The sequence below is a fragment of the Pungitius pungitius genome, chromosome 10, assembly GCF_949316345.1.
Source record: "Pungitius pungitius chromosome 10, fPunPun2.1, whole genome shotgun sequence".
Taxonomy (NCBI): domain Eukaryota; kingdom Metazoa; phylum Chordata; class Actinopteri; order Perciformes; family Gasterosteidae; genus Pungitius; species Pungitius pungitius.
Genome location: NC_084909.1, coordinates 3,538,164 through 3,562,330, shown reverse-complemented (window position 1 = coordinate 3,562,330; position 24,167 = coordinate 3,538,164). Strand labels below are relative to the sequence as shown.

General features: G+C 48.0%; 3 protein-coding genes across 3 annotated transcripts; all 3 read right to left on the bottom strand.

Annotated features, from left to right (window-relative positions):
• Window positions 1–698: 698 nt before the first annotated feature.
• On the bottom strand, window positions 699–15,094 carry lats2 (large tumor suppressor kinase 2). The gene is made up of 9 exons (XM_037488904.2): window positions 14,896–15,094; window positions 11,072–11,683; window positions 8,089–8,221; window positions 6,391–7,871; window positions 5,686–5,913; window positions 5,161–5,515; window positions 4,787–4,969; window positions 4,384–4,490; window positions 699–3,834 (listed from the first exon to the last, which is right to left on the bottom strand). Exons 2-9 carry the CDS (start codon window positions 11,402–11,404, stop codon window positions 3,319–3,321), a joined length of 3,336 nt encoding a protein of 1,111 aa, XP_037344801.2. The 5' UTR covers window positions 11,405–11,683; window positions 14,896–15,094; the 3' UTR covers window positions 699–3,318.
• A 1,790-nt stretch (window positions 15,095–16,884) lies between these two features.
• On the bottom strand, window positions 16,885–18,805 carry LOC119229333 (uncharacterized). Its single transcript, XM_037489616.2, has 2 exons — window positions 18,567–18,805; window positions 16,885–18,214 (listed from the first exon to the last, which is right to left on the bottom strand). Exons 1-2 carry the CDS (start codon window positions 18,742–18,744, stop codon window positions 16,947–16,949), a joined length of 1,446 nt encoding a protein of 481 aa, XP_037345513.2. The 5' UTR covers window positions 18,745–18,805; the 3' UTR covers window positions 16,885–16,946.
• Window positions 18,806–19,391: 586 nt separating this feature from the next.
• Window positions 19,392–23,975, bottom strand: ska3 (spindle and kinetochore associated complex subunit 3). The gene is made up of 11 exons (XM_037487704.2): window positions 23,700–23,975; window positions 23,528–23,589; window positions 23,080–23,251; window positions 22,559–22,970; window positions 22,386–22,447; window positions 21,043–21,230; window positions 20,801–20,947; window positions 20,354–20,515; window positions 20,185–20,264; window positions 19,869–19,990; window positions 19,392–19,703 (listed from the first exon to the last, which is right to left on the bottom strand). The coding sequence occupies exons 1-11, from the start codon at window positions 23,812–23,814 to the stop codon at window positions 19,555–19,557; spliced, it is 1,671 nt and encodes a 556-aa protein (XP_037343601.2). The 5' UTR covers window positions 23,815–23,975; the 3' UTR covers window positions 19,392–19,554.
• Window positions 23,976–24,167: the final 192 nt, after the last annotated feature.

Here is a 24,167-nt window from a genome sequence, read left to right as displayed (position 1 = left end):
GTCTTTTTTGTTTAGAGTTCCTTTAAAAAAGTACTTTTGTTGTATTTGCATTTACTCAAGTCACTGTACTTTATACAATGTTGAAGTACCTTTTTAACTGTACTTCATTCATTAATACATCAGACAAATATTGTCCTCTTTATTATTAAGATATATATATATATATATATAATTGTTTTATATAATGGATTATTTTATTTATATTTTATATACATATCTAAATGTATACTATCATTTATTAACAATATCTTTGTTAAATACTTTCACCATTAAGTGTATTAAGCAGGCATTTGACTGAAAAATATTTACTGAAACCTCGACAGCTGTTTCTGCAGAGAAAGATTTTTTAGATTTAATTGATAAAAAGGAGGCACGTTGATTTTTTAGATTGAATTGATAAAACGGAGGCATGTTGAGTACATTAAAAGTACGTCTCTAACTGCTGCGTTTCTGCTGCTTTCACTTTTACAAAGATTCTGATACAAAGGAGGTAAGAAAAGTAGAAAATAGTGAATGGAACTCTTTGTTTCAAAATAAAATATTTTTGAGTTCATGTTGCCATCAACAACAGCAATATGTCTGTTAGTTTAATTCATTAATTCCTTTAATTTATTTGTGTTTACATTGTGTTGGTCACAATACAGAAATAAAGATCAAATATAAGACATGTGTGGATGGGGTGAAATAAAAGCACCAGCCCAAGTTGGTTAATTTAATTTATACATACATTTCACACACAAGGACTGTGAAAGCATTTTACACAAATTCTCAGTTCATTCATAAATGTAATAGAGACAGCTGTCCACATGACACCATCTATAATACTGCGTGGACACGGTTGTTTTTCTAGCACATGTGGGGAAAATAAAGATAGAAAAAATATGTATATCTGTATAAATATAAATTCAATAGCAACAGAATTGTATCGTACACCGAGGAGAAGCTCCTCGCAGTAAAAATACAAAAAGGAAAAAGAGGATAAACAAGTGAGTCTGGAGCAGAAATCCAGTCAGTTGTAGATTGTCGTTCTCTTTCTCCTTGAAAGCTTGTGATTTCAACCCAACGTGACCTCACCTCAGTGCGCCTCAATCTCTGCCCTGAATACTAAAAACAGAAACGTGACCTGAGGTTCGCTACTGAGCGACGGGGGAAACATAAACTTTTCCTGAAATACGTTGTGTTCATTCTATTAGTTTGTTTATAAAAACCATGCAGCGTTCAGCCGGCTTTCTCCTCATTTCATGTCAGGATTCTTTGGAAAAATGATTCTGATTCACGATGTGATCCGTCTAACTTATTGGAATCACTTTAACTTACATAAATACTTAAACATGTTTATTGTGTGAACATTCTTAAGAACTGATGCAAAAAGTCGGTTCTTTCGATCACGATAATCTCGGTCTAGTTTATTGTGTTAACTCTTTCATAGTGTTGTTTTTTTATAGCGATCTACGACGAAATCCTACATCGTCCCATAAAACATTAAAAAAAAGGTGCTTATGAGGATTAGAACGACTAATTGATGAAATCTTCACGACAAATAATCAACCCCTGTGTGACCGAAGCCTTGATCATTGAACTGAATTCCTACATCACGAGCAACTGATAGAAGAACAAAGCCGGAACAATGAAAACAGATCAAAGACGACGGTGAAAACGAGACAGCGACACTGAGGCACATTTACAGAAACACCAACTCAATACATCGTCAGGCAAAATAAAAAATAAAAATATATATCATTCAAAAAACTCAGAATACTGTTGGATCAGTTGGACAGAGTTATTGATTGTCAACAAGCAGGAAGGTACTCGATGAACACAGAAGCTTCTGCGGGGACAGGAAGTGACGCGACACTCACACTTTGGGTCATTTCGGATTAATAAAGAAAATGTACCAAACATGAACAAATGAACCATTTGTAAAATAGAGAAAGCTGTTCGCTCTCAAGCCGACCTTCCTCCTCCTCCTCTTCCTCCTCCTCCTCCTTAGCCCCTCGGTCTGGGACCAGCCCGGTCCGGGGGGAGTGGGAGAGAGTCTCAACCGTCCGTGTTCTGCAAACACTCATCTTCATCATCATCACCCTCATCATCACCGACTCAAACTCCCAACATTCAATTAGAAAACCCACAGAACTTTCAAAAAGCCACGCACACTCAGAGAAATAAAACAGATAACATAATAATAATAATGTAAATAATATTAACCACAATAATAAGCAGCATGTTGTAACTGGGAGAGAAAAAAACAGGAAATATATATAAATGAACCAATATATTTGTATATTTCAGTATGAAAAAAACGTTTAAAAAACAATATTAAATGTTTAGAAAACTAGATATAATGTTATGTTTTTTTGTATTGCACATAATCATAAGATCACAAGAACTTTGTTCATGACTCCAGAAGACAAGGAGGAGGCCGCTTCAGTTACAACTCATCTTTGCAAAATAGCTGCAAAACTGTGCATCTTGGTGGATTGCGTGTGTGTGTGTGTGTATGTGTGTGTGTGTGTATGTGTGTGTGTGTCTTGGAGCTTTGATTCTTAACGGTCAGAAACCAACTCAGCACCAGCCGACCCGGCGGGGTTCAGGCTCCGGTTTCTCTTCTTTTAAATAATGTTTCACTGGGTTCTCTTCTCAGAAACAAAGCGACGGGTTCTGAAGAAGTAAACGTCGATGGGATCGTTCGTGCGGGTCTTGAGAGTCGCTGACGTCGGGCTCAGTGAACGATTCTACCCGACTGACACCAGAATCTTTATTACAAACATTCACTGTTTGCAATCAGCTGCTTCTCTTGACTTTTCCTTGTTGTTTTCCCTCTTTGACGCACATTCTGATGTCTTTAATGGTGCCTTCATGTAACACTTTAATGTCTTCACCTCGAGTTTGTAACAGCGAAGCACAAAATGAGGAAATGAAAGAGTCATTCGCTGCTCTTTGGTTTTTATGCGGCTAATTGTTACCTCTTACGCCACAAAGGAAGCCACAAATATGGACGCTGCCCCCCCCCCCCCCCTGTGAGTGAGTGTGTGCATGCAATGTGTCTTTGCTGTGAAGAGGCTCCTCCTCCTGCCGTTCCGTCTGCTTAAGACTCGGGGGTCGGGAGGAATGGGACGAGGGAATCCTAAATCTGGCCCCCTCCCCTCTGGAACATGCTCCACTCGGCTCCATCCTCTCTTGGTCCGGTTCAGGGGGGGTTTGTGGAGGTGCTATAGATTCCACAAGGTAAGGTGGTGGAGGGGCGGGGGGGGAGAGGGGGGGTCATTAATCCATCCCAACTAACACCTGTGATAGAAGCACGCCGCTCAGTCTGCGGCTCTACACGTACACCGGCTCACACCCCTCCCCCCGTTCCCCCTCCTCCTCCTCTTCGTCTGGCCCGCCGTCCTCCTCCTCGTCCGGCGACGCCCCCCCGCCTGCCTCCAGCGGCTTCGGGTAGCGGAAGGGGCAACCGTTGTCGTCGAAGAACCTGCGGAAGGTGAACTCGTAGAAGGCGTGCTCCGGGTGCTTCCCGTGCGGCAGGCAGAGCGTGTCCAGCGCCCGGGTGCTGTCGCCGCTGTTGCTCCACGCGCCGGGCCCGCCCTCCTCCTCCACGGGGTCGAAGTTGGACGTGTCCATCGGGTGGGCGATCTTGGGCCGGTAGGGCGCCGGCTGCTGCCGCGGGTTGCTGGAGAAGTCCATCTGGGCGAGGAAGGGGTGGGCCTTGATCTCGCCGGCGCCGTTGGCGCCCAGGCGATCCTCCGCCGAGCAGCAGAGGCGGCCGATGATGTCGACGGCCTCCGGGCTCAGCTTCACCTGGGCGGGCACCTGCAGCGTGCTCTCCCAGTTGATGACCTGCAGACACAGAACGCGTGAGGTCATCACAGCTGCAGGTCAAAGTTCATCTCTACAGGAGATTCCGTCTGAAGGCGTTTTACGACCAAACTCTTTGCTTTCTCAGCTCTTCTTTTGTAAGAAACCACAAACATCCTAAAAACACAAGTACAACAAGTCTCTTTTCTAAGAACCTGTTGAGCCTTTTATGCTCCGTGGGAGTGCTACCGGGTCAGCTTAATACTGTTATTGGGTTAGCCTTTGTATGCTAATGTTAGCATTAGTGGCAGTTTTGCTACTTAGTCTGAGTTTTTTTTAAATGCCGTCTGCTGGTGTTGCATTGGATCATCGGACTAATCACTGAACACTTCACTCATGGTTCCTGTCCAGCTGAGCGGGTTCCTACTCTGAAATAAGAGCTAAAAAGGTCCCCGAAACCAGACCAGAAGTGTCTCCTCGCATCGTGGAGCTGCCCCAAAAGAGGCGTGGCCTGCCGCGACACCGGGCCCGTTTTAATTTAGTCACTTCATCTGTAAATCAAAAGCAGGGGTACTTGTCTCTGTCACTGACCTTGATCTGAGTCTCGGTGGGCGTGGAGGCCAGGAAGGGTGGCTGTCCCACCAGCATCTCAAAGAGGATCACTCCCACGCTCCACCAGTCACACAGCTGGGTGTAACCTGCAGCACAAATACACCACACACACATTTACTACACATTAACGCACTCATCTAAAATATAATAAGGGGATAATATGATGACTGGGCCACATTTACTACTTTACTTATATTTTATATTAAATACATATGAAATATCTACTACAGTTACAACTAAAAATGAATCCAAGTATTATTGAACTCACAGGTGGAGATAAAAAGTGTAAAATCTACCACACTTTCACAGTTTCTTCCTTTCACAGCCCCCTAGTGGCCTGCATGGGCACTGCCACGGGATGGTGGAATAGACGCCGCCTCACCTTTGCGCAGCAGCACCTCCGGCGCGATGTAGTTGGGCGTCCCCACCAGAGAGTGGGCCAGGCAGCGCTGGTGCTGCCGGTTGGCGCTCTGCTCCATCGTCGTCAGCCGGTCGCCGCAGCGACAGTTGGACACGTCGTCCCAGAAGTCGCTGGGCTCCATGCTGTCCTGTCTGACGTGGCTCCCTGCACGCAGAAGAGGGGGCGATGCCGTTTAAAAACTCGTCTGGTTAGCCGGCATGAACTCCCATTGTAACAAATAATATCCAATAGTCTAAAACCTAGCAGAGCACTAATCATTTTCATTGAAAGTCATTCATGACTTTTCCCTTTAAGTCTTACTTCTCCATAATCTCTTATCAAGCTGCGTCCCTCACCTTTCTGGTAGTACTTGGAGTTGTGCGTCCAGCGGAAGCCCGTGCACAGGCCGAAGTCCGTCAGCTTGATGTGCCCATCCAGGTCGATGAGGATGTTGTCGGGCTTGATGTCTCGGTGGATGAAGCCCATCTTGTGGACGCTCTCGATGGCGAGCGTCAGCTCCGCCACGTAGAAGCGCGCCAGGTGCTCGGGGAAGACGCCCATCCGGATGAGCAGGCTCATCATGTCGCCCCCGGGGATGTAGTCCATGACGAAGTAGAGGCTGTCGCGGTCCTGGAAGGAGTAGTAGAGGCGCACCACCCACTCGTTGTCCGCCTCCGCCAGGATGTCGCGCTCCGCTTTCACGTGGGCCACCTGCACCGAGCGCAGCACACTTGTATCACACGTAATCTCTGACATGCTAGTTGATGGTGAAATGTACATTTTCCGTACGAGGTGGGTATCGGACCGTGAAAACGTTAACCCTCTCGCATCAAACTTGCTGAAATGGGCCGGAGGTCTCTAGGTAACTGGTACAAACTCACCTGGTTGCGGTTGAGGACGTCTTTCTTGCGCAGCGTTTTCATGGCGTAGAGCGCGCCCGTGTCCACTTTGCGTGTGAGGCACACCTCGCCGAAGGCCCCGATGCCCAGCGTCTTAATTTTGACAAACATGGACTTGTCCATCTTGGCCCGGCGTAGCCGGTTGTAATTGGACTCCTTCTGGTTCAGCATCTTCCTCATCTGCTTCTGCTCGGCTTCGGACAGGCCGGCCTGTGAAGGACACGCGTGTATGTGGCATGAGAACGTTATCGTGAGCTGAACCTCCTGACTTTTGCAGTTCGTTTTTTGAAGCAGGTCAAAAAGGTCCGAAGTCAAAGTCATGGCTCAGGCAGACTCAGAAGAGAGAACTGGGTGACTGAGCACTGATTGAACCAAACCACATGAAGCCAGAGCTATCCTACACTGCCAGGGGATTGATGTTCTACCTAGTTTGTTATAGCAAAACAAGTTAAATTACAACCAGCACCTTCAGAGCAACAGCAAGTTAACATTTACAAATGTTTGTTTCCTTCCAGCAGCTTGACGCCACACGGGGCGCCTGAGAGTTGTGATGATTGTCGAAGACTTATAACGTAGCTGCGAAGCGAAGCAACAGCTCTATTTGTTTTACTGATGAAAAGATGTCTGACCTATATGCACACCGCAGAGCTTCAATCCAGACTCAAACATCACATCTCATCATCTCACCTTGGACATCTCCTGCTCCAGCTGCAGCCTGCGGTTCAGTTTCTGCTGGTGGGTCTTCATCACATTCTCGATGTGCTGCTCCATGTAGAACTTGAAGGCGAAGGGCGAGTAGGTCTTGATGCGCGACTCTCTCTTCTCCTCGTCGCGACCGTTCTTCCTCACGGGAACCGGCGACGTCTGGATCTGCTTCTTGTCCTTCACCGCCTTCTCTCCTTTGCCCGCCTTCGTCTTCTCCTTCACCTGCTGGCTCTCCTCCGCCTTCGCGCTCCCCGGGCTGCTCCTGGAAGACGCGCCGAGGTCTTGGGCTGCGCACATGGCCGCGGCCCCTTCCTCCATGAGCAGGTTCTTGGGGTAGGGCGGGGGCGGGCAGCGGGGCTCCTGGGCGGGCTCCTGGGCGTAGGTCTCCTCCGGCATGTAGGTCAGAGGCGCCGCCGAGTCCTGCGCCGTCATCCAGCTGGGGTGGCAAGGTCCCACGGCCGTCTTGGGCTCCGGCCTCATCACACGGATGCTCTTCACCGGCTGCTGGATGGGGGGGGACGTCACCGCCGTGATGGTGTTGGGTTGGCCCGGGGAGGGGTCTTGCTTGCCGACCGCGGGCGGCGCGGTCATTGCGGGCCGAACGCCGCCGGGCCCCACGGAGCGACTGTTGAAGGAGTTGGTTCTGCTGGGAACACGCACTTCCCCCCGGAAGGGGCCCTGGGGCGGCCTGGCCTGCGGCGCACCTTCGGCGCCCGGAGGCCCCGCCCAGTGGTGCTCGTACAGGTCCAGGTTCAGGCTGGCCCTGGAGGGCGTCATCAGGCCCTGCGGCATGTCGGCGAAGTCAGGGCCCATGGCCGCCGCGCCGCGGGACATAATGTGGACCTGGTGGGAGGTGGGGCTGGCCTGGCGCGGGTGGGAATGGGGAGGCAGGTACAGGTTGGCCGGGTAACCCCCACCTGCAGGAACGCTCTGGACCATAGACGGCGCCATCTTGTTCTGGAAGGAGGCGGTCCTCTTGACTCCGTAGCCCGCCGGCTCCATCATGTGCGGCCGGGCGTGGCCGTAGTCGTAGTGGGGGCCGGGGACGGGGCCCCCCTGTGGCTGAGGCTGGAGCTGCAGCGGCTGGCCAGGGACGGTGTAGCTCATCATGGGGCCGTGCTGCTCCATGCCGCCGGCGTAGCCCTTCTGCTGGGCCCCCGGCCCGTACATGGGGCCGGCCGGGTTGCTCTGGGTGGCCATCCCCGGAGGGTAGGAGCCCATGCTGGGGGGGCGACCCATCGGGTTTCCCATGGCGGGGCCCTGAGGTGAACCGGACGGGGGCATCATGTATTTCATGACGGGGGCGCTCATGTAAGGTCTGGGCAGCTCGCCCTCTGGACCGTACCCACCGCCCCCCTCGTACATGGGAGCCCCCATCTGGTGGTACTGAGGCATCACGCCCACCTCGCCCGGAGCCTCTAACGGGGGCCGGTGGTCCATCGGGTTCGGCATGGCGGCCGTTCCTAAAAAAAAAAGAAATGGACGTTTAAAAGACGTTTTATATTCCTAGTTTTTGTTATTAAATCAATCAATCCTGCATAGTCGTACATTAATTGTGTCTTCTTTATAATATTGATCTGCCTCTTTCTGTATTGATAAATCTCTGTTACAAAGAACATAAAACATGTCCTGTTGCGACGTGTAACCAATAAGCACATGAAGAGGAAGAGCTTCCAGTACCCGGGGACGTCTGCTTGATGACGCGGACGATGAGCTCGTTGCGCGGGTCGAGGTAACCCATCTTACTGATGTAGTCCAAGGCCGCTTCGATGTTCCTGCTTCCTGTCTGCTTCAGCGCACGCACAGCCATCTCCTGTGAAGCACCAACAGAGAGCAGAGAGGTCAGGGTAGTTACTGGTACGATATCACCGTGGCACCTGTATTCATTAAAGAGATTCATCTCTTCAGAGGCGACCGCCAGACTGACTCAATTAAATCCAAGAACTTGGCCAGTTTAAGTTTTTGAATGACTTTGGTGGATCTCCTCTAAACACCGAAATCACAGTTTCTCCTGAGTTCTGGGAGGTTTTGATTTTATCAATGAGGTCTGGTGCATTTCTGCTTTCACATAAAATGTATTTAAACAAACCCAAACTCAAACCCCCTCCCAAAAAAAACAGCCTCCACAGGTTCCCTTTAAGATCTCTGAATCCTCTTGATTCTTCATCTGAAAAGCCATTTAACAACTCATCATTCTGCTCCCCCCTCAATCACACACATGCCCCCCCCCCCCCCCCGGGCTCCAACAGGTGGGCCGAGAGCCCACAGCTATGTAGGTCACCCATGTGAAAAATGTTGGTTCACCACTTTGGTATTTTCTATTCATCGGGCTGCTGGGTAATTCACGCTGGAGACGGAATGCCACGAAGGAGACGTTTCTTTTATCATACACCGATCGCTCCCTTCGGTCCTTGTGTTCCTTCACCAGAGCTCGAAAGACGGAAGCAACTGTGGGTCTGATCCCCCGATGTGGAAAAAAGTAATAATATATATATATATATATAAATAAATCAACATTCTAGTCACATGATGTGCTAAATGTGAACAATATTAGCTTTATTGGTGAGAACGGTTTGAGACGCAGTCACAGTCGGCGCTCTAAACCAGGAAATGCCACCACGACATCATGCTTTCTACGCCCTCTGGAACACAAGAGAGTGTGTGTGTGTCCATCACAGAGCGTCCACATAGGTGTAAATGCACATGCCTGCTGCTTTCAACCCCTCCCACTGCGTGTGCATGCACACACACACACACAGTTTAAACTCAGTTTCCTGTGTGTATGTGTGTGTGTGTGTGTTGCATTCCTGTGCAGCAAGCAGAGACGCCCTGTATATTCTATTTGTTTTTATCTAATGGACAAATCTGGTTTACTTTAAAGAGAGATTAACAAATTTTGATTTCAATAAAAATTAAATTGTGTGGGTCATGAACATTTTTGTTCATCCAAAGCAGGTCGTGACAGGAAAGGTTTGAGAACCATTGTTGTGGTCTGATCTTTATCTGCAGCTTTGAAAAACAAATAAATCCATTTTGAGGGGAAAAACAGCTCTGAATATAGAATAGTTATATTAAAACAGACAAATATTGAACCATTAAAACACAGTAGCACTGCTTTTTTGTCCCACGCTTCCTCTCGTGTGTATGTGTGTGTCTGTGTGTGTGTGTGTGTTGGTGGAGGCGGGCCTGGTGACCCCGGCCGCCATGGCGACAGATGTTTCTCACTCATATTCCTTCAGCCCAGGAAGCAGGAATTCAGGCTATTTGCATTCTGGATAGTTTTCTCCCATCATTGTCTTTCTGTGTGCGTCTAAAATACCCAGAAGCCATTTGTGTCCTCGTCACAACGGCCGCGGGCCGCAAGCCGCCCGACTTGTCCCAGACGCATAATCACCGGCCTGCAAAGGTCGACCCACAAGCTGCTCCGGCATAACGAGCACAAACAGCCTTTTGTTTTTCATTAGGGGAAGTATTCGATGTCACTTTGACTGAAAAGCCCAGAAAAAAAGGCAAGAAAATCTAAGCCACGTGGAGGACGAGCAGAGGGGCGGATGCCTGAAACCTGCTCCTCAACAGACGAAATGTCCAAGTGTTCCGTCTTCACGGGGATAGACACATGTCGGGGGGATAGATATCAATCACACGCTCAAACCATGACGCACGCGATGCTTCCTCGTTGCTACGGCAACGCTTAGCGTGGATCGGGTTCCTGTATGTACAGTAGAAGGCCTCCGAGTCCCCCGCTGTCATTTAGGGGGATTTAATTATGGATATTAAATATAATATTGAATCTTGCTCTGCAGGATTGTATGAGCGAGGCTCTGTAAGTAAAGTTGTAAACAGACTCTGTGCCACGTTAAATATTGAATCATTGGATTTGTATTTAAAGAAAAGTAAATTGCACCAGACTAACTGAGTCAGACGGACAAGAGGATGAGGAACTGTTCCACCCTGCTGCTATTGAATGTTCACTTCCCGTTTGGTTCAACTCCGCCCGCTCTTGACCGGTCGCCATCGGCGACGAGGAAACAGGCGTTTCTTTTGGCATTCAATATTCAATTAATTAAAGCCAGAATGTGTAAATTATCGTCAGAGTTCCATTCGTCTGAAGGTCCTTCAACACCTCAGACGTCACCAACAATTAAAAGCTCTCCAAAACTAAGCTTCAAATTGGGATCATTTATTAGAAAAATCCCTCATTTAAAATGCGACCTTTAATCTTCAGCTCCACTACGAAGCCTTCTGACTAATAGAATAAAGACCTTCTGTCTGAGAGGAGAGGAGGCTCTCACTTCCTCAGGACTCTCTCCTCCCTCCTCGCATTCCTCGGGCAGAGGGAAGAGGAAGAGAACGCCACAACAGTCCAGTCGTCAAATCAACCTGATATTTCAACATTTCAGGCCTTACGTAACCACGGCGGCGCTCACTTTTCTGTTATTGAAAGTGACAGCGTGCAGAACTTTCTCTGCTTCTCATGAAAATAATCCCTGAGTGGAGGGGATAAGTTACAAAAACACCTCCGATACGTCCTCAATGTCTCAGTGAAACTGTGGAGAAACATTCATGGAACCGATACACTGTATATGTATATATATACATATACAGTGTATCGGTATATATGTATATATATACTGATGAAAATCCCAAATACACACACACACACCTGGTCACAGCCGGCGTTGACCAGATCCTGCAGCATCTGCCGGTTGACCTCGTAGGGCTTGAGGGACTTGCGGATCTCCAGCAGTGCATTCTGGTAGTCGTTGAACTTCTGCGGGGGGCGGAGCTGGGGGGGGCGGATCTGCTGCTGGCGGCTGGCGGCGTCCTTCCCGCTCTTGCAGTCGGCGCCTCTGGCGGCGGCGGCGGCCCGAGAGCCGGCGCCTTGCAGTGCCTGGCTCACCAGCTTGGCCGGCTGCTTCAGACCCTCCTTGATCTCCTGCAGCCTTTGGCGCGTGTTGCCCATGTACGGCGCCGCAGGGAACGTCTTGGGCCTCATGGCCTCGGGGCTACTCTAGGGGGGTGGGGGGGGGGAGGGAAAACGCTCAGGAAATGACCCCAAAATGTCCTTCTCGAGATGGTTGACACCAAAGAATGAAGCGGGAGGTCGCTCCTCCGTGTCTCTGGTTGTGATGATGAGGATGGCGAGCTGGAAGAAGGCGGGCTGCTACAGGCTCTCCGTGGCGGGGGTCCTCGGGGCTCGGGGTTCCAGCTTGTTCCAGGAAATGCAGCCGGTGGCGAGGACGCCGCGCAGCCAAACCACAACGCTGCTGGTCGCCTGAGGAGGGAGGTATTAAAACAGTTATAGATTCACTTTGATGCATCACAGAAGGTTAAAAAAGCAAGTTCCATAGTGTGATGAAAAAGAAAACTAAATATGTTGGTATTCCTTAAGAATAGACAAACTACCAATATGTGGATTATTTAAATTTGGACCAAAGTTATCTTGTGATCTTCTGTGAGTTCTAATCTAATAAATGATATTAGAGAAGGAAACTGGTGCATTTTGTGATTTATGTCAATATTGTAACGACTGCACCAAACACATGTTCCGCTTCTCTCTAGTTCCACTCATGGTAAATAAAATGTGTACTATGAAAAATACAACTTCTATTCAAATTTTTCCTTAATTTTTACGCCAAAATATGAGCATGATTTTTAGCACACGCATACAGAACGTGACAAAACATCACGCAGTAAAAACACTGAAGCCGGACTCAAAGCCATGGCAGCGATTGCACAATCCGCTTCTGTAGACGCTCCCATCATGAGCCACACAGCTACCATTTTCCTTTGAGTATTTTTTTTAAATTTGCATTAGAAAAATGGAAACAGGAAACGGGAGAATCCAGGTTTCTACGCTGGCCTTGCCCTCTGAAGCCCGGGATCTACTGCCAGAAACTATCCCCCAGAGGCGTTAAAGTATTTGTCTGCTATTCCAACCATTTTGTTAAGCGATCAACTTTTATTTGATCAGTTTGTATTCAGCAGAAATTCACAAGATGTTTTGAGCCACAATTATCTGCACACATTAAAATAATTGCTGGCGCCGAAGGCGTTTTTCTTGTCTGCTGGGAAAAAAACGATCCACCGCTTCAACGGAATGCTGCCGGCCAATCAGGGTCAAGCATTTCATGTTGCCACGGCAAGGAGTGGGAGGAGTTCATTTTGGGGGGTACCAGAAATCCCAAATTTCAATGTATTGCAAATAGCAAGCGAAGTCCACGGGAACATTTAAAGATTGAAGCAGTAAAAGATAACTGTGATCCCTTCACTTCTGTTTTTGGGTCAATGACCAGAATTCTGCTGGATGCGATTGTTTTTTCAAGTGGTTTTGGTTCTAAACGTCTTCTAATTCACAGCTGAATCTCAGATGTTTATCGAAATATGCTAATCGGACATTAATCAAAACACTATGATAAACTAAGTTGGATAAACTATAAATTGCTGGGCGTTAACATTTAAGTGAGGGGAAAATACCTCAAGTTAAGTTAATTAACAATAAACAACAATTTCATTATTCTATGTGATCTTGCATTTATTTAAATAGACCATGCAGTAAAGAGTTATTATCATTACCAGGATCATGGCCAAGACCCCCCCCACCCCCTCGGCAGACTTCATCCCTCAGGCCTGTTTCCAAGAAGCACAGAGCCCCCACTGTTTGTACAGATAAAACCTTTTTTTAACTTATCGGTGGGGGGAGGGGGCGTAAACGTTGCCCCATCATCTCTGGCTTCCATTCCTGTGATGCTTGGGCGACCGGGGAGCATTCCATTCCACCAGTGACTACGAGCACCACGGGACGGCCCCGACCAAAATACACCCCAAAAACAAACATGTGGATGATGCATGTCTGGACATCAAGCGGGGGAGGAGGGTGTCAGACCTTTCAAAAAAACACCACTCCACACTATCTTCTGACCCCCTCCCCTCCTCCTCTAGAAGTTCAACTCAACCATTCTGTAAAGATATTTGATGAATTTGTGAGGTTTAACCGATCACAACCTGGGAAACACTGGATGTGCAGAATACGTACTATCTAGATTACTCAAAACATTAGAAGGTTGAAAGAGGAGCTCTTTGGCGTGAAGGAGCGCAGCGAGCAGTTCCTCCCACGGCCACCAGGGGACAAGAAATGACACCAGGCCCAAAGAAACCCAGAAAAGAACCAGACCTGTTTATTTTATCAACAGATCCTGAAAAGCTGAAATAATCAAAACCAATGCTCGGTCTGTATCTCGTTGCTGAATTGTTGATTAGAAGATTGTAAAGCTTCAAAACAGATGTCTCGGGGTCTTTGTTTATTTTGTTATGGGACACCACCTTGAATCTCTTATGTTTCCCAGAGATGTGCTCATGAATTAACAAATCATCCATCATGAAAGAAAGACGTTCAAATCTACTAGTGTATAAAAATCAATAATGTTTCTGCTCAGGACTCAACGGACTAATTATTTAAACTCACAGCAGGTTAAAAGAATTAGACAAACCCGTGACATCAATGTGATATATATATATAGTTATATATATGTATAAATTTATATTTCCAGTAAACTAGAGCAATCACAACATCCCAGATTAAATCAACAGGTGACCTCAGATAAATCACACAGTCCAAAGGTGACCCAACATCTGCCCACATCTGTATAATCTTACTGTTAGTTCATATAAATAATAACATGGCCCTGAGTTCATGAAGTCAGGTGACTTCCTAACTATTAAAACAAACTACGTTAGAGTCAGTGAGGTGTTTAGTAGTAGTAGTAGTAGTAGTAGTACACCGGAATGGAACACATGGGTGCATTAGCGCCCGTGTATGCAGGGCTCCAAGAGACAACAGTACAACCTTTAAAAGTACACACATCCTGGTACTTACACACCTTTTGGCCCGATCTGTTGTGTGTGGAAACACAACATAGTTCACGTCTGTTTTATTGTCTAAAACCACCAGCATTGGTCACTCGGGCAGGGCGTTATAACCATGTACGTTACAACATGAGAATAAGCACAACATGCGACAATAATCCCGATAGCGTCGTGCTGTTTCAAAGTGTCTAAAAGCCCGGTGTTCAACATGTGGCCCCCGGCCCGTTAAAGGGGCTCCTGCACCGACACGGCGACCCGCGGGTCACTGTCGTTCCGAACGTGTTTATCTTTTTTTCAACGGCCGTGACACAGAATGTTCTTTTCTTTAACCGTTACAAAATGGTGTCGGTGTGGTTTTACGTGAAAGCGGTAGTAACCCCCCCCCCCCCCCTGAGAGAGGAGGCGGTGAGGTGGGGGCGGGGGGGGGTGTTTTTTTCTCCCCAAAATGTCTCTGCAGCAGCGGAACATTCCTCACACCCACACCGGAGCCCCCGGGTCCCGTTAACCGTGAAGAAACCCCGTTAACACAACGTGTCGGGACTCCTTCTCCTCAGCAACAAGTCGTGGAAATAAAGTTCAGACCACCACTCCCCTCAACACCCCCCCCCCCAAAAAACTTACCATGAAGCAGCGAGAATTCCGGTTTAAAAAAAGAAAAGTTGTTTTTTTTATTTGGATGGCGTCGTCGTGTCGGCGGGAAAAGCCCGCGAGGCGCGAGGAAGACGGAGAAAGTGTTTAAGCGAGAAGAAACGAGCCTCCATTTTCTCCCCTCGGACTCCGGGCGGCAGCAGCAGCAGAAGAAGAAGAAGCAGCAGCACGAAGTTGGACACTCCGCTGCATTGTTCGCATTCCTGGGAGGGGTCACGTGACGGGGCAACACACGTCAGCGGCCCGGGAAAAGGAAGATCGTCTATTGGAGGAAGCGAGGCGCGCGCTAGGAATTTGCGGATGCTAATAATAATAATAATTTAATATACATATATATATATATATATATAATGGAATATAAATGCATAAAGCCAAAAATCAAGTCTGTTGGCTCTTAATGAGTCGCTCTTCTAAGTAAGCAGCTGCTGATATAGTTTATTTATTTTAGGTTTATAAATGGAGGTGTAACAAAATGCATTGTGACAAAGATCGTCTATTTGACTATTGCAACTAACTTGTCTATTACTGCAGCACTAATATTAAGGTTGCGATTTAATGTAAAAAATATAGAACAAATCCACTGAAGCCAAAGAACATCTATAAAAAAACATTTTTAAATTGGTTTTAATTGAAGTTCTCAAAGGGGACAAATGAGGATGAAAAACTAAATGATACGCTTTGAAGGTTAACAAACACAAACAGGATGACAATGTAAAGTGCAAGATTAACATTAACTGGGTTTTGAAGTGGGAGTTAACAGAAATGGCCTCTTTGTAGGAGAATCATCTCAAATAAAACTAGTCCTGGAGTCCCGGAGACTGATTTCTAATAAGAAATGCGTCTGTTAGACCAACATGAACTCTACAGAAATCAGAGAGCAAAGACTTTAAAATAGATGCATGAAAGACTAAGATAGAAGCAAAAACAGGGTGACGAGCACATGAGAAAGGCCCGCTTTGGGCTTTGGGAAGCACCAGAACCGAACCACAATGGTTCATTTCTTTGATGCTAGATCTAAAGCTAAACCTTCAAAACATCTACAGTACCTCCTACCTGGGTATTTATTTGACATTGTTTGGAGTTGATGAGGCGCTTTACTGATTGACAGGGTGATATTTCGTCTACGGAAGCCCATTAGTGCCAATGTGACTGAAGAGGAACTTGTAGGTCATTATAAAGATAAAATATTTTAAAATAACAAGATATCTTGATAACTCATCTTAATATAACTAGATATCTCATTACAAGTTAATGTCTTGATATATAATTAATCTCTGGATATAAAAATAACGATTCCATATCTCGCAATAATAATTTCATATTTCAAAATAATAGGATAATATCTTGATTAAAACAATGAGTTCACAATGAGAAAGAATAATCATTCTTCTTTGGTCACATCAGCGTGAATGAGCCTCCGTAGGACCCACATAGAACCTCGTGAACTGTGAGAGGACACGAGGACACTCGGCTTAGCAACCACACCACACCACACGATTATAACATCAGAACCAGCTTTACAAAACTAAGGCACCGGCTATGCAGCACAACAACGGACGCGTCTCTACCAGCCGGCTCATGTGCAGATATTTCCCAAGATGCACCGAGGCGTTCTCTGTAGATTCAATCTGACAAACCCCAACGCCTCGTACCGGGAACATGAGCTTTGTGTGCAAAAGCCAATTTAAGGGGAAAAAAAAACACTTAACTGGAATAAAACTAAAGGGAACAAGAGTTTATGGTAAATACTGACATCATTGATCGTACAATCCATTTGTCTCGAAGGTTTAAAACCAAACTGCAGCTTACAAACATATTTACAAAACGGGCAATCGGGAACAATTTAAAGTAGAGTCTGTGTTTCCTCACAGCTTAAATGTCAAAATTACAAAAATGCATAAGTTGTTGCATCTTAGCAGAGTGGTTTGAGGACCCATCCAGATAAGGGGGGGAGGGTTAAAGGTCACAAGGTCCAAAGCGGTAAAGGGAACTGGTGCGAGCAGCAGGAAGGCGCTCGGCGGCGCTCACTCCAGCGGAGCAGCAGAGATGCACAGGTTGTTTAAGGCACAGGCCACCTGCACCACCCTATCGAAGGTGGAGAGGTTGGAGGTGCGCTCGCAGACGGCGGTGAAGGGGCTCTCCACGGGGCCCGTGAGCATGGCGTACCGCTGCTTCACCACGGAGATCACCCTCTCCACGTGCCTCCGCACGCCGGCCGCCTCCGAGGGGGCGGCGGCCGCTCTAAAGCGGGCCCCCCTGGCGGCCACGGCGTCGTCGATGTCGAGGTCGCGGCTGGCCAGCACCACGTCCCCGGGGAGGAGCTTGCACAGGAAGCCGCAGCCCTCCGCCAGGGATTTGTCGCTGACGTTTCCCAGCACGCCGCGGGACACAAAGGTGACGACGCCCTGGGGCGCCACGCCGATCAGGTACTTTAACGCGTTGGGGCCCGCGCCCCCGCCCGGAGAGCCTGGGTCCACCCGCTGGCGATGCTGCCCCTGGTTGCCCCGGGAGACCGGCTCCTCGAAGGGCACCTTGAAACAGTCCACGATGACGGCGCAGTCCGGGTGGGAGGCGCGCAGGGCCGCCGGCAGGTTCTTGCGGAGCTCGGCCCTGGAGGGCCAGAAGACGGCGGTGGGCACCAGGCTGGAGGACATGATGGTGACCATGTGGTGCACCGTCCTGGCCACCGTGCCGACCTTCACGCCGAAGCGGTAGGCCAGGTCACGGTTGCGCAGGTCCAGGCGCAGGCGCATCAGCGTCAGCAGCAGCTGCTGGAACTTGGAGAGCTTGGCGGCCTTCATCCCGTCCATGTGAGGCGCGAGCAGCCACATGACCGTCTCCAGGACGAAGAAGTTTGGCAGGCCGGTGTAGAACTTCACCTTCTCCGCGTCGTTCCTCAAGGAGTTCTCCGAGAGGGACATCCTGTCCACAGACTCCCTGAGGGTCTGGTTCTCCTTCCTCAGGGCCTGGAGGACGTCGTCCAGCTGAACCGCCGCGTCGGACGTCTGGGAAAACTTTCCCCTCTTGCTGTCGCTCATGGATTCGTTGTAGTCTTCGTCGCTGCTGGTGGAGGAGGAGGAGGAGGACCCACTCTCCTCAGCGGCAGCCTTCTCCTCTGGACTCCCCCCCTGGACCTGCTCCCCCGCCGCGGACCGGCCCTGGCCCTGCAGGGACAGCAAGGCGTTGGCCGCCTCCACGCGAGCCTCCTGCTTGTCTGGGACCTCCAGGTTGGCCGGCGGCGAGAACACGGACGGGACGTAGTCCGGAGAACGCGGGTTCTTCACCTGTTTACCTGCGTGGGGACAAAGAGAAGACGCAAGGCGCTTAGGACCCGGCTGCTTTGTTGAGATCATTTATTGTGCTTTGCAGAGCTCCTTTCCTCCTGCCTCGGGAAGAGGGAACAGGTGCAGAGGTCCCTCAGGTGAGTTGGGGGGGGGCGTAAAAGGAATAAAACGATAGGAGTTGGAGATCGAGCTGAGGAAAGGGGGCTAATTTAGAATAGATGGTGGCTGATTATTTTGTATTCATTTAATAATAAAAACAGGTTTTTGTGGCATCCGAGAACGTAAATGTGACCAATTGATTGAACTTGAAAGCAAAGAGCCATGTAGGGATAATGAGGGATCCAGCGTCCCGCCTCGTACCGGAGATGAAGTGCGTGCTGCACAGCCGGCTGCCGTCGTTCGGTTCCCAGCCGCGTCGGTTCACGGCGGCGATCCAGCGCCGCTTCCTCTCGGGGTCTCGGGGGAACCGGTAGAACGACAGCGAGGTTCCGGGCGTCCTGCGGTTCCTGCAGCCGGCCACGACGCACGTGTGAACCATAGTTGAAAAACATAAATAAAAAGGCCAGCGAGCGGCAGCGTGGACGTGCGCGCCCCCGCGTTGTTTGTCTTTTTTTTTTTTGACTCCCAAAATGGCGGCCGGCGCCGTCATCAGCGCGTTTTACGCATTTGCGATTCTGATTGGTTCGCCATCGGATGACGTCATCGAAATGCTACACGTACTCAAGGCTAAAAAAACACAATTTACAACAAAAATGTCAAGCGTATGTTATACTTGTACATTTAAGTTAAAACGGTTGATGTCAACTAAATGTAGTGAAAATGATTTAATCTCGTTACGTACGTACAAAGATGTGGAATTGGTCATTTTAAATAAAATGTATTGCCCAAATATTGTTTAAAATATTCTAATTTTTCTATGCCTGAACTTCAAATGTAACTAGTTACTCAATTACCTCAGTTTTACATGGGAATTTTATAAGAAACTACATACAAGATAATCAATACTAAATGATTTGTATCAAGTAAACAAGACTTGATTTATTACAAGCAGTATATAAAACAGTAACAGGTGTATTTTTCGTAATTGATTTGGACCATTTTTTGTCAACATGAGGTCTTTATATCAAGTACTTACAGCAGTGTAATATAAATATCACTACAGTGAAGTTCTGAATTCATGTGAAAGTTGAAAGCAATTTTATCTTCTAATTATTAACGCAATGGCATCTTTTACCTACAGTTAAACTTTATTACAAACATTTGCATATCCCATATATTTATTAACAATCATGTACAGACCAGCGCAGTGCATCAAAACAATGTACAATCAGCTGTGCCCTAAAGGGCTTCAGCACAGCTTGTACACGGAGGTCCTCCTCTCTCCACCCGTGTGCTGCAGCCTCCTCAGCTCCGTCAGGCACAGGATGTATGCAGTGGTCTTGGTTCCGGTGCCGCAAATCCTCTTCAGGTCCTCCAGCCGAAACTCTGTCTGTTCCCCTGCAGAAGAGTTTTTTTTTTTTTTTTTATAATTATGGAATGATAATTATATAGTTAATAAATAACAATTATGGAAACCCCAAATGTGATTGTGATGCATCTGTCTGATTCGTGCTGAGGTGCAGTCTTATTTTAAAGTATTAGCTTTGACCGGTGGACACCGACCTTCTTCTGTGAACTTGTTGAGGTTGAGGAGCGCCTGGTTGAGGTTGTGCAGAGTCATTTGCTTCAGGTACTTCGGAAGACTCTGGAACTCTCTCTCCGACACCTCAGACAACCTCGCAGCTCTGGCAAAAAAAAAAAAAAAAATCATGATTTAATAAGTACAGGAGCGGACGGCCGGAAAAGCACCAACGATGGAAGGAAATTATTATCAATAGGAAAAGGACAGACAAGGAAAACTCTGAATCTCCAAAATATATAAACGTACACAATAATGCTACATTTAATGTTCATCTTGTGTGTTGTTGAGTTATTTTACCCGATTTGGTCATTTTTCGGCCTGACGTTTGGGTTCACCACCGCCATGCAGGGCTTTTTCAGCTGGGCCTGGGTCAGAAGCTTCAGAACAAAAAAGACAAATCACAACTGCAGTTTCTTCAAACCGCCGAGTGTAAAGTGATGAGATAAAAGATTAGAGGTGGGCTCACTTTACAGATATCCTGAGTGACAGAGCTGAGGTCGGGCATCTCCGGGGTGCTGGGCTCCTGGTAGTCCACCCTGAGGCGAGGAGTCCCCAGGCTGAACTCCTGCACGGCTCCCTCCGGCTCCGCGGCGGACTCCAAAGTCTTTTTCTGCATTTTGGTACTTCTCTGGAGATTTAACATGCAAAACATTAATGAAAAACTTCTGTCATCACGGAGTGAGGAGAAAAGTATCCACGAGGCACAGCATGCTTTTAATAATGATTTTGTGGTTTGTTTTGTCTTTGTTGTTAGCCATAAAAACTTTAAAAAAAAAATCTTTATTATGACTTTGCATAAAAAACTTAAACTGTGCCCCAGGCCTTGTAGCCCCCCCGCCCCCATATGAATGATGTTAACCCAGAGATCTATTTGGAGGTCAAATTGTTTTATTAAAAGATGCTTTACTCTCACAGTTTGTAACGAGTTCCCCAAAGCGGACTCCAGGTTCGGCATCGCCGGCATTGGATCGTCCTCAGCGGGGTCCGGCACGTTGTACTCCCAGCGCCGCTTGCTACGAGGCGACGGAGGGCCGCCGTCGGGCTCCGGCTGAGGAGCGTTCTGTGGACCCGAAAAACACAGATTAGGAGCTAAAGGTTTCTGTGCATCATCAATTAAATGCCCCGCCCCCCCCACCACACTTTAAACTGGTCTACCTTTCTGGAGGTGGCCATTCGGTTCATGTACGGGGCCTCAAACAAAGGCACCTCAGGGGTGGCGGGAAGGTTTCCGTGGCGACCGGGGAACTCCGGGTCGCCCTCCCTCTGGGCGGGGGTCAGGTTGGTCTTTCTCTTGAACCCCGGGGTGAGAAACGCAGGCGGCTCCGGAGACACTAAGTCCTGCACTGGAGGCACAAAGAACAAGAGGAAAATAAAACATTTTATTTCATTGGTTGGGTTCATTTTTCACAGTATGAAGTTTCATGATTTTAGCGTTTTGTAGAACCCGGGGGTCGTTTGCTGCTTTTTAGTACCGTATTTTCGCGACTATACGGTGCACTGAATTACAAGGCGCACCTTCAATAAATCGCCAATTTTAGAACTATTTTCATATATAGAGCGCACCGGATCACAAGGCGCATAGAAGTAACTGCAGTGAAACGTTTGACTGGGGCTGCGTTATGCATCCACTAGATCGGGCTGTGCTAAATCAAACGTTATTAAGCGTTCTGAAAACTCTTCACTCCCATGGTAACGTTGTTCAAACGGTAATGTGGATATTAACAATATCTCTGAACCTCCAACTTTCGTTCTTGGTTAATGAAAACATTCTTGGCAAATGCTTTGGTGCATCTTGCACCGAGAGGCAGCGCTGGAACAGACGGTGGCGCCTCGCGGCGGACCGTCAGCGCGATCCCGACATCCAACTACGAGCTTTAATGTACTGTAGCGACTCTCGCTAATTGTCTCTGGACAATGTGCTTATCTTCTGGTTTTATTGTGGAGAAACAGGCTACTGTCGGCCGTAGCCTACGCCGAACAAAAACACACCATCGCTCTCCAAAACAACAACAATTCCCGCGTCCCCATAGGTGGCACTAAGATGAGTGACGTCACATTGTGCGCCCTTCACTGACCATCCCAAAACTCTGTAAAATGCAACGCCGCTCCAGAACATGAAAACACAGTCCGTTACAATACGCTGTTGGAGCTGGAATTACCGCGGCTGCTGGCACCAGACTTTCCCTCCAATGGATCCTCGTTAACCAGTATGGATCAACCAATTGAGCCATATATACGGCGCTCCGGATTACAAGGCGCACGCGCCGTTTTTTTTAGAAAAAAAAGGATTTTAAGTGCGCCTTATAGTCGCGAAAATACGGTAATTACAAAGTATTGCGCTGGTACCATGACTTTGTTTTTATATCTATCACTAGTATTGATATGATGAAAGATAACGAGTTGTTAGGGAACAAATGAAATAACAAAGCTGGTGTAATAAAAAAAAGTGAATGAGATCAAAGATGGAGGATTAAGATTAGAATTAAAACACAACCCACCTTTAGCGTGCAGACCCTCCATCAGAGTGCTCACCGGTGGTACCGGCATCTCTAGATGTGGTCTGTTAAAGAAGTGGACCCTCATGAAACCGTAATAACAGAACCGCCAGCAGCGCCGCCATTAGAGATCACATATTCATGCAATATATTATACACAGCTCATTATGCTCTACCTTTGGAGCTTTTCAACGTTCTTCCGAAACAGGTCCATGGTGAAGTCGTTGTTCAGACACATGGTGTGCTCGGAAAGGCCGAAGTCAGACATCTGAGGCGTCTGCAGCTCGTCGTCGTCCATCCTCAGGGTGCGTTTGGGGGTCATGGGCAGCGGCGCTCTGAGCGAGGCGTGAGGGAGGCTCAGCTCGGGCATGACGGGGGCCTCGGCGCACCACTCCACCCCGGCCAGAGCTCTCTTAATCTCCCCCTCGGAGAGGCCGAAATCGGAGAGCTGAGGGGTTCGCAGCGGGTCGGCGAGGGAAGAGGGTCCGGGCGTCAAGCAGGAGGAGCGACTGCCTTTGTCCTCTTCCTGGTTTACGCCCTCGTTTGTGGCTTCAGTCTCCATTTCAGCCGCTGCTTCATCTTCGGTCTCTGCATGTGGGAGGGAGGAGAAGTCGCAATGAAAACACATCAGAGGTCACTAAACAGCAGACATCTCCATAAAGAACTCTGACCAATAGCAGCTACAGTCATTGCTTACCTGTCTGCCTTTGAGAGTCTTGAGGAGCTTGGTAGCCGTACTTCTCCCAATGTCCCTTCAGCGCCTGGACGTCGTTGGTAAGCCTCTGCTCCATCACTCGAGCGGCTTTAATGAAGCTGTCCAGCTCGGTGTCCTGGGCTCTCTGCTGAACAATCTGACCCCGGATCTGCTCCTGCGTCAGGCCGGAAACCAGAGTCCATCATTAGTCTTCTTTTAACATGTTAACAAGCCAACAGATTTAAGCTTTAACGTCATGTATAAGAAATTAAGTGTTAATATAGGTTGTACAGTGAGTGCTTTTTGTCTCTTATATGAATAAGCACACTTACATTAAGTAAAAACGTTTTGTAATCAATAAGTTCTTGTAGTAAACCATTTTGCATCATTTCGATACGTTTGTTGCCACCAAGAGGCGCAAACATCGCGTCACCGTCTGATCGCGGCGTACCTTCAGCTCCCTGACGTCACAGTTCACTCCGTGGCACGCGCGGAGGGCTCGCGCTTCGGCGTCTGAAACCAAAGACGATTAATTGGTTAAATCAGCGAAGTGATTCATACGTGGTCACCGAGAGCTCAACGGCAGGTCCCCGGTTCTTCGGTGTCGTTGACGCTTAACACACCGCCGTCTTCGTCGTTGTTGCGGTTGTCAAAAGCCTGCCGGAGCTTCACGCTTTCGGACTCTAAGGTCACCGCCGTCTTTCTGAGCGCCGCGAAAAACCGGGCCGTCGGGTCCATTTCGGGAAAGAGTTGAACTAAACACGGACAAAGTAGAACGTAAACACAAATGCTAAAAACGACTCCGCCGTTTGTTTACACATATAAAACTCACTTCGATTTTGCCGCGTTTTGTATTTAAGGGCTCCGGCCGGAAGCCTCGTCTTCTTCTTCTTCGCGGGTTTTAGTCTCAATGGACTCGTTAGCGCCCCCTAACGCTCAGTTTAAACCAGCAGAGGGCGACTCCTCTGCTCCCAACGCTAAACCGTGCATAGGTCACGGGTTTATTTTACACAACGTGGTTGCACATACCCTACATGTTGCAGTGAAGTCACATATTTATAACATTAAAAATTATTGGAAAATTAGTAAAT